This window comes from Muscardinus avellanarius (assembly GCF_963383645.1).
Source record: "Muscardinus avellanarius genome assembly, chromosome: 5".
Lineage (NCBI taxonomy): Eukaryota > Metazoa > Chordata > Mammalia > Rodentia > Gliridae > Muscardinus > Muscardinus avellanarius.
This window is the reverse complement of record NC_137790.1, coordinates 114,853,287-114,865,911: the sequence shown is the minus strand read 5'-3', so window position 1 is coordinate 114,865,911 and position 12,625 is coordinate 114,853,287. Positions and strand designations below refer to the sequence as shown.

Genomic DNA, 12,625 nt, shown 5'->3' with positions numbered 1-12,625 from the left:
TTCCGAGCTATACCCCCTGCCCAATTTTTAATTCTTTATTTTTGAAACAGGGTATCACTGAGTTGCAGAGGGTCTCACTAAGTAGCTGAAGCTGTCCGTGAACCACGATCCTACTGTCTCTGCCTCCCAAATGCTGGGATTACAAGCGTGCGCCACCACGCCCGGCTTGAGATCACATATTCTATAGAAAGAATCCCTGATAGAAAAACTAAGGTAAAGGGTCCTTAGGTCCAAAAATAAAACAAAAAAAGGTCCTGAAATGATGAGAAAATCTAACATCCCGTTGTTATTGTTATAATCCAAAAAAAAGAGATCTAGGTGAGAAGAGATTTAAAAATAGACATTAGGTTATCTAATAAAAGGCAAGATGAAAGAGTCAAACATTAGATGAATGAGTAGAACTCATTCTTAAAGAATAGTTAAAGAATGAGTCGAACTCACTATGTGTAAGACAGAGGAGGAAGTATCTATTTTCATCCAGAAGATGAGTGAAGATGTTAGAGGAAGGAAAGGTTCATGCACTAGCACCTGATTGAAGCTGATTCAGGCACTTATATAAGCTATGGAATTGCAGCAAAGAAGACTGAATGTATTTATTGGTACCAGATTTCAGAGAGCTTCTGAAATCAGGCAAAGGACTATAATTTTATGTGATGTAAAACAAGTAACCAGAAGACTTAATCATATACAAAGCTCTTAAAAAAAATCTAACTACTTTATTTTGTACTTGAAAATTATTTCACTGCTTTGGCTTGGATCTTACTGTTCCCCAAAGGCCCATCTGTTAAAGTTCCTCCAATTTTGTTACATTATAGTACCCAGGGTACCTCAACTGGAAGGTGGTAGAACGTTCAGAAGATGGGGCCCTTGGTAGATCCTTAGATCACTGGGGAAATGCCCCTGAGGAGAATTGTGGACTCCAACAGGCCCTTTTTCTCTTTTGTTTCTTGGCTGATGAGGTATGCTCTACCACAATCTCCTGCCATTATGTGCTGCCTCACCACAGGCCCAAAGATATGAGGCCAACTAATCATGGACTGGGACCTCTTTAATTGTAAGCCATGATAAATGTTTTCTCTTTAGAAGTTGAGGATCTCAAGCATCTCATTATAGTGATGGAAAGCTAACATACCCACCCAAACTTTCTGTCACATAATCCTGCTGTTTTGGGAGCACTTTGATGGGCACTCATCAAGAACAATGAGTAAATGTTGCTGAGTTTAGCTCCTTGAATAACTTCTAAGCAGAATTTGTAGGAAAGAGAGCACATTATTGTGAAGAAAAATTATCATAAATTATTAACAAAGAATATAAATTCTTAACAAAGAGAAGTATGTCCTTTGGTTTCAAAATAATCATTTTTAAAATTTACTATTAATTACAAATATATGTGACTAGAATTTTATATAAAACATTCATAGCAAAAACAAGTTTAAAACTCTACTCCCCATTTTGAGTAAGCATAAATTTTAATATTTTACAATCCTTTAGATTTATGCTCAAAACAAGTATTTCTGAAAAAAGAAACAGTATAGAACACATCAATTTTTCAAACTTAAACAATCTGTCCCATAAATCTGAGTTACTCAAATCGTATATTAAGAAGACAAATTGGAAAGATTCATTCAAATGCATTCATTGAGGGCTGGGGGTATAGCTCAGTGAGAGAATGCCTGCCTAGCAGGCAGGCCATGGATTCGATCCCCAGCACCAAAGCAAGCAAGCAAGATGGAAATGCATTCACTGACAAATTATTTTTTTAAAGATTGAGAACCCTGTGTGTATCATTACCACATACATGACAAAACATCTATAATTGCTCACCATTATAACTTACCCCAGTTTTATCACACAAGCGTAAAGTGTGAAAAGATCCAACAGCAAATAATTCTCCATCTGGAGCCCAAGCAACTGAGGTAATAGGATGCTCATGAGGTTGTGAACTATAGAGCAGGCGGCCATAACTATCCCACACCTACAAAAAGAATTTTTTAAAAATCTCTTATAATAGTCACATTATTACAGACAAGTTTATCCTCCAATAAGGTATCAAGTAAGATTAAGATTAAGAAATTAATCTTAATTAATTTCTTATTATAATAGTAATTCAATGTCTTTATTGTTATACAAGAGTGGGGAGAAAAGCTATATTCCTTGAGACCTAAATATCTTCAAAGAAAGTCTCTTATCACATTATCATAATTTTTAGATTTTTACTAAACCTTAGATTAAATATTAAACCTATGCATTTTCAGTGCTTTAAATAGTAAAATTTTTGAGATGTTTAGTAATTTGTTTAAATTTCATTAACCCCAGTGAGAGCTATATCAACTTTCTCTAAAATAATTTATCTCGATTAAGGGTCCTCTAACTATAGTTAAATACTATTATTGGGGCTGGGGGTGTACCTCAGTAATAGAGCACTTTCTTAGCATGTGCAAGGCCTTGAGATTGACCCTTAGCACCACAAAAAAAAAAATAAAGAAAAAGAATCTTAGTCTTCTCTATAAATCATTTTGGTCTGAAAGTGATTAATGTTTAGTAACCAATAGGGTTGATCTTTAAAAACTAAAGTGTTTTATTTATTTATTTACTTATTTATTTTGGTGGTACTGGGGTAGACCTATTTTATATTTTATTTGGAAACAGGCTCTCTTAAGCCAGCAAGGCTGGCTTCGAACCTGTGCGATCCTCCTGTCTCATCCTCCCAAGTGCGGGGATTACAAGCATGCACCACCATGCCCAGCAAAACTTAAGTGTTTTAAACTGGACTAACAAGGATCTGTTGCTACTTATTAAATAAAATTCTATAGATAAATAGGACAGTTTTTATATTTGAAACTTTAAAATATCACTTAAAAGTAGCCGGGCGCGGTGGCACATGCTTGTAATCCCCATGCTTGGGAGGCTAAGACAGGAGGATCGCGCAGGTTTGAAGCCAGCCTCGCTGGCTTAAGAGAGCCTGTTTCCAAATAAAATATAAAATAGGTCTGGGAGTATAGCCCAGAGGTAGAAGGCCCCTGGGTTCCATCCCCAGTACCACCAAAAAAAAAAATTACTTAAAAGTAGAAAATAATTTCCTTAAATATAAGAATTAAAAGACATAGCTAAAGAAAAATACTGAAGTAATTTTTTAAGAGCAGGTCTTCCTAAATTGCCAAAGCTAGAATTGAACTTTTAAGCTTGTGATCCTCCTGTCTCAGTCTCCTGATAGCTAGGATTACAGTTGTATGTCACTATGGACAGAAATATTCTTGGTGCTCGCTTTGGCAGCACATATACTAAAATTGGAATGATACAGAGAAGATTAGCATGGCCCCTTGTAAGGATGACATGCAAATTCATGAAGCATCCCACATTTTTTTCTGACAAAAAAAAAAAAGAAAGCAGTATAAATTTAAAAAGGGCATGACAAATGAAAGGCAGGAGAAAACAAAGCTAGAAGGCCGATCAGAGAACAGAAGAGGACCCCGCCAGCCTCCAATGGCTAGGGCCGCATCACCACAGCAGTGTCATCTTGCCTCACCGTGCTGGACTGCAAGAGACCCACAGGGAAAAAAAAAACCCAACAACTTGAAATGAAGAAAGCAGCTGCAGCTCATCAGAATTGTAAGCTGTCAGGTTCCTCCTGTACAATAACAGGCTATGACTTACAGCAGTGGCAGCCAAGTCACCACACCCTCCAGAGATCCGAGCAGTGTTCAGCAACACCGTAAATGAACCCGCTGTTCCTGCAAGAGGATGCCTAGCACAGCCATAGGCACTTTAGCAGCTGTGATTAAACTCACAGGATCTGAGACTTTGTGGTTCATCCCGGCAAAGTTGGGGATTGAGTCTGCTATTGGACATAGCAGAGGCTCGGAGAGACTCAGGCTCCACATTAGTGGAGAGCATGAAAGGAGACCTACACTTAACACTAGATCCAACTAGTATGACCTGCAAGATCACCACAGACCAACCAATCTTAGGGAATGGGGAGAGGTCAGAAAAACCCATCCCTACCTGTGGAGAACAGGGACTCTTATGTATATAAACTGGGTTTGGTCTCAGAGGCACCCGCCACCTATGCAGGCAGGGAGAGATTCAGCTCCGCATCAGTGGAAAGGGTGGAGGAAGAACTATGTTTAACAGTAGATCCACTGATACCAGCCATCTGCATAAACTGAGAGAGACTCAGATAACCAGGCCTGCAGCAGGAAAGGTTCTAATGGTACTCAACATCTGCAGAGAGAGACTACAGAGGCCAAGTGTGCTGAGTATACATATATTGTAGGGTTGCATTATTTTGTTGTTTCGTGTGTATATTCTTGTTTGTTTGCTCTTTTACCCACCCCTTTCACACGCCTTTCCCATTGTGCATACCTACTCTCTTCTATCTGTATTTTTTTGTTTTGTTTTCTTCCACTTCTTTGTCTTGTATTTAATCTAATTCTTGTATTAAGTCCACTTCTTATATTTAATCACTATATTAAATACTCTACATCGGTTACTAGAATCCTATTACATATTCACTATCTCTACTCTCCAGTATACCTAACCTTACCAAACTCATACTCTCTTTCTATTAAATCCTATCTGTGGCTTTATCCTATTCTTGCATTTAAGACTTCACTTTCCTCCTCACTCAACCTTAACCTTTGAATACAACACAAATTGCCCTTGTATATACCAGTTGACGCCTACAGACTGAGAGAAATCTATCAAAAGCAACAGATACAAACTTCTGAAATCATGAGATGGAGGAATAGCAAGGAAGCAATGAGCTCCCACAACCCCACGATAACAGAATCTGACAACACAGAATTGCGGAGATGACCAGAAGGACAAGTCAGAAATTTAACAGTAGAAATGATACAGAATTTCCAAAAAGAATTGCAAGAGAGCCTGAAAGAAATAAAGGATGCAATCATTGATGCATCAATATAAACCACAAACAATAGAATAGACCACGTAAAGAATAGAATCTTACTCCTAGAAGATGATCACTCCAAAAATGAATGCATAATATATAATTTACAAAAAACAATTTGACAGCAAGATTTGGACATTGAAGAGATATGTATGGGCCCATCTTAAAAAAAGCTAACCTAAGAATAATAGGCATAGAAGAGAGAATAGAAGGTGAAACTAAAGGGATCAATAATCTTTTCAAAGAAGTAATATCAGAAAATTTTCAAAACATAGAACATGAGGTTAATACACAGAAACAGGAAACTTATAGAACCCACTCTAGACAAGACTAGAGAAAAAGTTCACCATGCCACATAAAAGTCAAACTGACCAACATAAAAGCCAAGGAAAGAATCTAAAAGGCAACAAAAGTAAAAGACTAAGTGACATTCAGAGGCAAACCAGTTAGAATCACTCCAGACTTTCCAAAACAAATCATAAAAGCCAGAAAAGCCTAGAGTACCATATTCCAAACTCTGAAAGAAAGCAACTTGCAGCCAAATATTTCCTACCCAGCAAAACTATCTCTTAAATTCGACAGGGAAATAAAAATCTTCCATGACAAACAGAAGCTGAAAGAATGTATGTCTTCCAAGAAAGCACTAGAGAAAATACTAAAAGAGATTAAATGCAAGGAAGAAAAAAGTAATGCATGCCAGAACCAGAGAAATAAGAATTTCCATCAAGCAAACAACTAAGCAAAGAAAAACAAATACTACCTTAAACAGAAGTAAAAAATCAAAATGTTAGGAATTAAAAATCATCTCTCAATAATCACACTGAACACAAATGTAAAAGGAAATAATCCAGGTAAAAGGAATAATCCAGGTAAAAGGAATAATCCAGCTGGGCATGGTAACACATGCTTGTAATTCCAACATTCGGAAGGCGGAGACTGGAGGATTGCTATTCGAGGACAGCCTCCGCTACTTAGCGAGGCCCTTCCCAACTCAGAGATACCCTGTTTCATAAAAATAAGGCTGGGGGTGTAGCTTGGAGGTACAATACCCCTGGGTTCCATCCCCAGTACAGCCAAAAGAAAAAAGAAAAAAAAATCCAGAAAAAAAAAGAATCTAGCAAGAGGAAATAACGATAGTCAATATTGATGCCCCCAACAAAGGTGCAGCTACTTTCATAAAACAAAATCTTTGTGGGATTAAGTCACACATAAATCCCAATACAATAATACTGGGAGACTTCAACACCCCTCTCACACTAACAGACTGATCTTCTAGACAAAAAGTCAGTAAAGATGCCTCAGACCTAAAGAATACTATCAACCAAATGGACCTATTAGCCAGGCGTGGTGGTGCATGCTTGTAATCCCAGCATGCAGGAGGCTGAGACTAGAGGATCACAGTTCATGGACAGCCTCAGCTACTTAGCAAGGCCCTTCACAACTCAGTAAGACTCTGTTTCAAAAATAAAGGTCGGACATAGTAGCGCACACTTGTAATCTCAGCATTTGGGAAGCTGAGACAGGAGGATCATGGTTCACGGACAGCCTCAGCTACTTAGCTAGGCCCTTTGCAATTCAGTGAGACTCTGTTTCAAAATAAAGAATAAAAAGAAAATAGGGCTAGGATGTAGCTCAGAGGTAGAAACCCCTAGGGATCTTCTCCAGTACTGAAAAAAAAAAAGGACCTATTAGAAACATACCGAATATTCTACTCAACTATAGCAGAGTTCACATTTTCTCAGCTGCTCTAAGAACCTTCTCCAAAATAGATCACATCCTGGGCCATAAAGTGAATCTTGCAAATTCAAAAAATGTAACATACTTCACTATTTTTTTCTTATACCACAATGGAATGAAACTAGAAAAACAACTGTAAGACAGAGAAACCACACTGCTGAACGAAGAATGGATCATAGACAAAGGAAGGAGTGAAATCAAGAAATTCCTAGAAACAAACAAAATTAGAGATAGAACATATCAAAACCTCTGGGACACCTTGAAAGCAAAATTAAGAGGATAATTCATAGCACTGAGTGCCCACATAAGAAGAACAGAAAAATCACCAAATAAATAACCTAATGACATACCTCAATGCCCTTAAAAAACAGGAACAGTCTAACCCCAAAGCCAGTAGAAGACAGGAAATTATTAAAATCAGAGCAGAAATCATTGAAGTAGAAAATAAAAAAAAATACAGATAATCAACAAAACCAAAAGCTAGTTTCTCAAAAAATTAACAAGATAAACCACTAGCCAACTTAACCAAAAAAGAAAAAAAAAGAATCAACCCAAATTACAAAGATAGAGATGAAAAGGAGAAATTACCACCAACAGTATAGAAATCCAGAGGATTATCAGAAACTATTTTGAAAAACTATATTCCAACAAGAGAAATCTAGAAGAAATTGACAACTTTCTAGATAAATACAACTTTCCTAAACTGAGTCAAGAAGATATAGAAAATTTAAACCCAAAATTGGCAATTAAAGAGATTGAAGCAATTAAAGAGATTAAAGCCTACCATTAAAGAAAAGCCCGGGAGCAAATGGTTTCCCAAGGGGATTATATAAAACCTTTATAGAAGAACCAATTCCAATACTCCTCAAACTATTTTGTGAAATAGAAAAAAAAAAAGAGACTCTCCCAAATACATTCAATGACGCCAACATCACATTAATACCAAAATCAAATAAAGACAGCTCAAGAAAAGAAAACTACATGACTATATCATTGATAAACTTAGACTCAAAACTGCTAAACAAAATATTAGCAATACTCATTTAAAACCACATCAAGAAGATCATACACCATGACCAAGTAAGGTTCATCCCAGGGATGCAAGGCTGGTTCAACATACAAAAATCAATCCATGTAACTCATCATATAAACAGAACCAAAGACAAAACTCACATGATCATTTCAACAGATGCTGAAAAAGAATTTGACAAAATCCAACATCCATTTATGCTAAAAGCATTACAGAAAATTGGAATTCAAGGAATATACCTCAACATCATAAAGGCAATCTACAATAGGCCCACAGCCAACATCATATTAAATGGGGGAAAAACTGTAAGAATTTCCCCTAAAAACAGGAAAAAGACAAGGATGTCCATTATCGCTTCTATTCAATATAGTACTTGAGACTCTAGCCAGTGCAATAAGGCAAAAAAAGGAAATCAAAGGAGTACAAATAGAAAAAAAAAGAACTCAAATTTTCTCTATTTGCAGATGATATGATACTATACTAGAAGACCCAGAAAACTTAACCAAAAGGCTTATAGAACTGATCAACAAATTCAGCAGTGTCTGAATACAAAATTAATCTTAAAAAATCAGAAGCTGCTGGATGTGGTAGTGCACACTTATAATCCCAGCATTCAGGAGGTGGAGACCTGAGGATCATGGTTCCCGGACAGCATCAACTACTTAGGCCCTTCACAACTCAGTGACACCCTGATTCATAAAATATAGAAAGATTAGCCAGGTGTGGTGGCACATGCTTGTAATCCCAGCATTTGGGAGACTGAGATAGGAGGATCTGGGTTCGTGGCCAGCCTCAGCTACTTAGTGAGGCCCTTTTCAACTCATTGAGACCCTGTTTCAAGATAAAGAATAAAAAATAGAGCTAGAGGTGTATCTTAGAGGTAGAATGCCCCTGAATTCCATCCCCAGTACTGCAAAACATAAAATAAAATAAAAATGCTGGCTGGCGAGTATGTGGAGAAATGGAAACTCTAATACATTGTTGGTGAGATTGCAAATTAGTGCAACCACTATGGAAAACAGTATGGAAGATATACAGAAGAATGGGAATAAACCTACTATAAGATCCAGCAATACCATTGCTGGGTATCTACTCAAAAGAATGAAAACCAAAATACCAAACTAATGTATGCATATCTATGTTCATAGCTACACAATTCACAATTGCCAAACTATGGAACCAGCCAAGATGTCCATCAAGAGATAAATGAATTACAAAACTATGGGACACGTATGCAGTGGAATTTTACTCAGCCATTAAGAAGAATAAAATTATGCCATTTATAGAGAAATAGATGGAACTGGAGAATATTATGCTAAGTGAGATTAGTCAGTCACAAAAAATGAGAAATCAGATGCTCTCCCTAATATGTGGAAGCTAGGGAGAAAATGGATTATAGGAGGAACTCTAGGCTAAGAAGGAGAAACTATACATGAGCAAATAAGGTGATCTAACTGAGGAGGATGAAAGGGGGAAGAGGGAAATTTCTTAATGTACATGATGTCCTTCCACAAACATGTCAAAGTCAATCACTAAACCAAACATGAGAAGAAGGGAGGGGGGAGGGAATGTGAGGGAATTGGGTAAGGGTTGAGTGATGTGTGCATGTATGCCCCCATCACCTTGTACTCCATTAAAATGTATGACTACAATGCACCAATAAAATAATTTTTAAAAATAAATAAAAGCTACACATATGGGGGAAAAAAGACCCACAGACTGCACAACAATAAGAGCAACCCCTAATGTAAATTCTGCTTTTTAGTTAATGGTGCATCCATACTGGCTCATCAATCATACTAAATATACCCAGAATTGAGAGAATGTATGGGAATTCTCCATTTTTTCTGTAAATATAAAAGTATTCTAAAATAAATATAAAAATAGTATAAAAATATTCTTGTATGCTAAATAGTTTTCACTTAAATTTGAGTCTTTCAACCAGGTAATACATCTAAATATACATACCTTATATTTACAGTCTTCACCAGCAGATAAAATAAGATCATTGACTGAGTTCCAATCAACTTTTAAAATAATGCCATCATGAGCTTTCCACTATGAGAAAAAAATAAGACATCAAAATTTTTTTTTTTTTGTAGTACTAGGGATTGAACCCAGGGGCATACTACCTCCAAGCTATACCCCAGCCCAATTTTTTTATTCTTTATTTTGAAACAGCGTCTCACTAAGTTGTTGAGGGCCTCACTAAGTAGTTGAGGCTAGCCACTAACTTACAACTCCCCTATCAGCCTCCTAAGCACTGGGATTACAAGTATGAGCCACTATGCCCAACTTATAAAATAGAAATTTTAACTTTAAAAGTGAATTTCATTTACATAAAAAACTTCACTTCTCTCTTTATAAGAAACAAGGTCTAACTATATTGCCCAGGCTGGCTGAACTCCTGGGCTCAAGCAATCCTCCTGCCTTAACCTCTTATGTAGCTAGAACAACCAGAGCACATTATCACACCCAGTTCTTTGTTGCTTTCTAATAATATTTTTTCCATATGCACTGTGAAATTTCTTCCATAGCCACTTTGCAATTCCTCATTGATTTATTTCATTTCTAACTTACACCAGGGAAAGCACCTAGGACCATGACATCTACTTTACATTTTTCATCATGAATTTGCTCAGTTATCTAGACTCCAAACTAAAAAATCATTTACTACTAAACTATTTCAAGCTTGATTTGTATGTGGTAACACTGAAAAAAATGGCATTATAATTCCAACATATCAGATGAGTCCAAATCTTGCTTTCTCCTTTGTATAGCTGATCCCACTACCGGTACTGCCTTCATGCTTATTTACTAATTCTCTACTGCCCCTGTGCTCCCATGCTAGGGGTCGAACCCAGGCTTCACACATGCTAAGCATGCTCCAGTACTAAACATGTTATATATAACCCCTGTTATATTTCACTTTAAATATCTCATTCCTGAGATAGTGTACATAGTAGTTACACACGTTTTTATTTGATTAATAAAAAAACAAAAGTTTCCTCACCATAAAACCAAGTTCTGAGTGTCTAATAAACCTTAAGGAAATGAGATACATACTTCTAAACTGCATTCTATAAATAAGAATTAATAAAACATTCCTTTTGTGGACAATCTTAAATTCGAGTATTTGTACTTAAGGAGAATTGCTGTAGGTTTAGTTTCAAGGAACATAACATTCACATTGTTAGTAATTATAATTTAAGTCTTCTACTGTAACTGAATTTTGGCAACCGGTATTTTTCCTTCTCTCCAGTACCTCCTACCCCAAACTATATTCTAAATGATCAATGGTGCTATAAGCAGCTTCCTGAGTATCATTTAGATAGCCTAATTAAGGGTGTCTACATCCACTTAACCAGAATCTGAATGTATAAGAGTCAACTTCCAAATTTTTACAAATATAATATGTAATCATAGCAGATTTTCAGAGTCTAAATAATTGGTATGGACAGACTTTGTCTAATCCACTTTACTGAATTCTTCTCTTCGCTCAACTACTTTATCTAGTTATCTAGGGGCAAGAACTTGTATCTCTATTTCTTATTTATCCCCACAGTTCTTGGCAGTGTTCAGAATGTAAAAATGTATATTCATGTTGACTTTATGAAATATTTATGACATAAACTATACCAAAGCTACTAAAAAGGAATCTCAAAGTTTAATCTCCTTACTCTCTGACATTTCCAGGGGCACTCTACCTCCGAGCTACACCTCCAGCCCCTATTTCGTTTTATTTTAAAACAGAGTCTCACTAGGTTGATGAGAGTCTCACTACTTGCTAAGGCTGCCCTTGAACCTGCAATCTTCCTATATTAGCCTCCAAAGTACTGGGATTACAGGCCTGTACCACTGTGCCCAGCTTCTCTCACTTTTCTAAACAATCTTTTTTCCTGGTCCCTGGGCTCAGAACAACCTTCCTTCTTCTTTGAGATTCAGCTCCTAATTTAATTTTTCTTTCTTTCTGAACAGCAAAAAAGAAAATGTGAGTTCAACATTAATCTTTAAGATAAACATTCTATTATTTGTAAAGTTATATATACATAATTTGTGCTAAGTATTATAATGACTCCTCTTCCTCTCTAAAAATACTAAAAGAATGCTCACTTGAGAGAGCTCAACTGTTTAAATAGATACTGACCACCATGATGATGGTAATTATTAAAAAAAATACAAAGTCTAAGCCAGCTCTTAAAGTTTTATGATTTAGTTCAGTTTTGTCTCAAATCTCTACAGTTGAGGTTGACTGTTAAATGCCTAGTTGTGCCAAATCATGACAATTCAGGAACTTAAAATACCTTTATGACATTGGTATAATGTGAACTGGAATAAAGGAAAAATGAACCTTGTGGGAGGCAAAAAGAGATATTCTCTGTTCTGTAATAAAGGCTGATAAAAAAACAACAACAAAGACTTTACACTGTAAAAAGACCACCCAGAAGAAAGGGACTCCAAATGCCCTCCAGCCTAGCAGTCAGGCAGATCTTGATAACAAATGCCTGAGAAGTACCTGTAAAACTTTGGCATTTGGTTGAAGAGGCTTAATGATCATCTGTTTGCCAGCTGTATAAAGAACCTTTTCTGAATCAGGACCCCATGCTACAGAATACACTGGCATTCCTGTAAAAAGGAAGAGGGTGAAAAATAACTGATAAACTCATTATCATGCCTTATAAAAAGAAACATTGTTAAGAGAACCAATATAAAAACCTGAGGTATTTAATTTCCTACTAAACAATCACCATTTCAAAATGGAAAATAGAATAATATTGAAATAAAGACTGAGTTAATACTGGGCACTGAAATCCACTGTCAGTTCACTAACATGCCATATTTCTAATTCATTTGAATACTGCTGAGAAAAAAGGAGTTTATATTTCATTTTTTTAAAATAAAAAGTCATAGTTTATCATTTCCCATCAATACCCATCAGTGTTTAAGCT

General features: G+C 36.3%; 1 protein-coding gene across 1 annotated transcript in view; it reads right to left on the bottom strand.

Moving 5' to 3' along the window:
• The window catches only part of IFT80 (intraflagellar transport 80), a gene marked incomplete at both ends in the record, with an annotated part of 121,817 nt that overhangs the window by 78,021 nt on the left and 31,171 nt on the right, over positions 1-12,625 (bottom strand). The window contains 3 exons of the mRNA XM_080696741.1: positions 1,838-1,975; positions 9,645-9,734; positions 12,193-12,302. Of these exons, the coding sequence (XP_080552867.1) occupies positions 1,838-1,975; positions 9,645-9,734; positions 12,193-12,302 (338 nt within the window). The remainder of the gene's footprint in view (positions 1-1,837; positions 1,976-9,644; positions 9,735-12,192; positions 12,303-12,625) is intronic.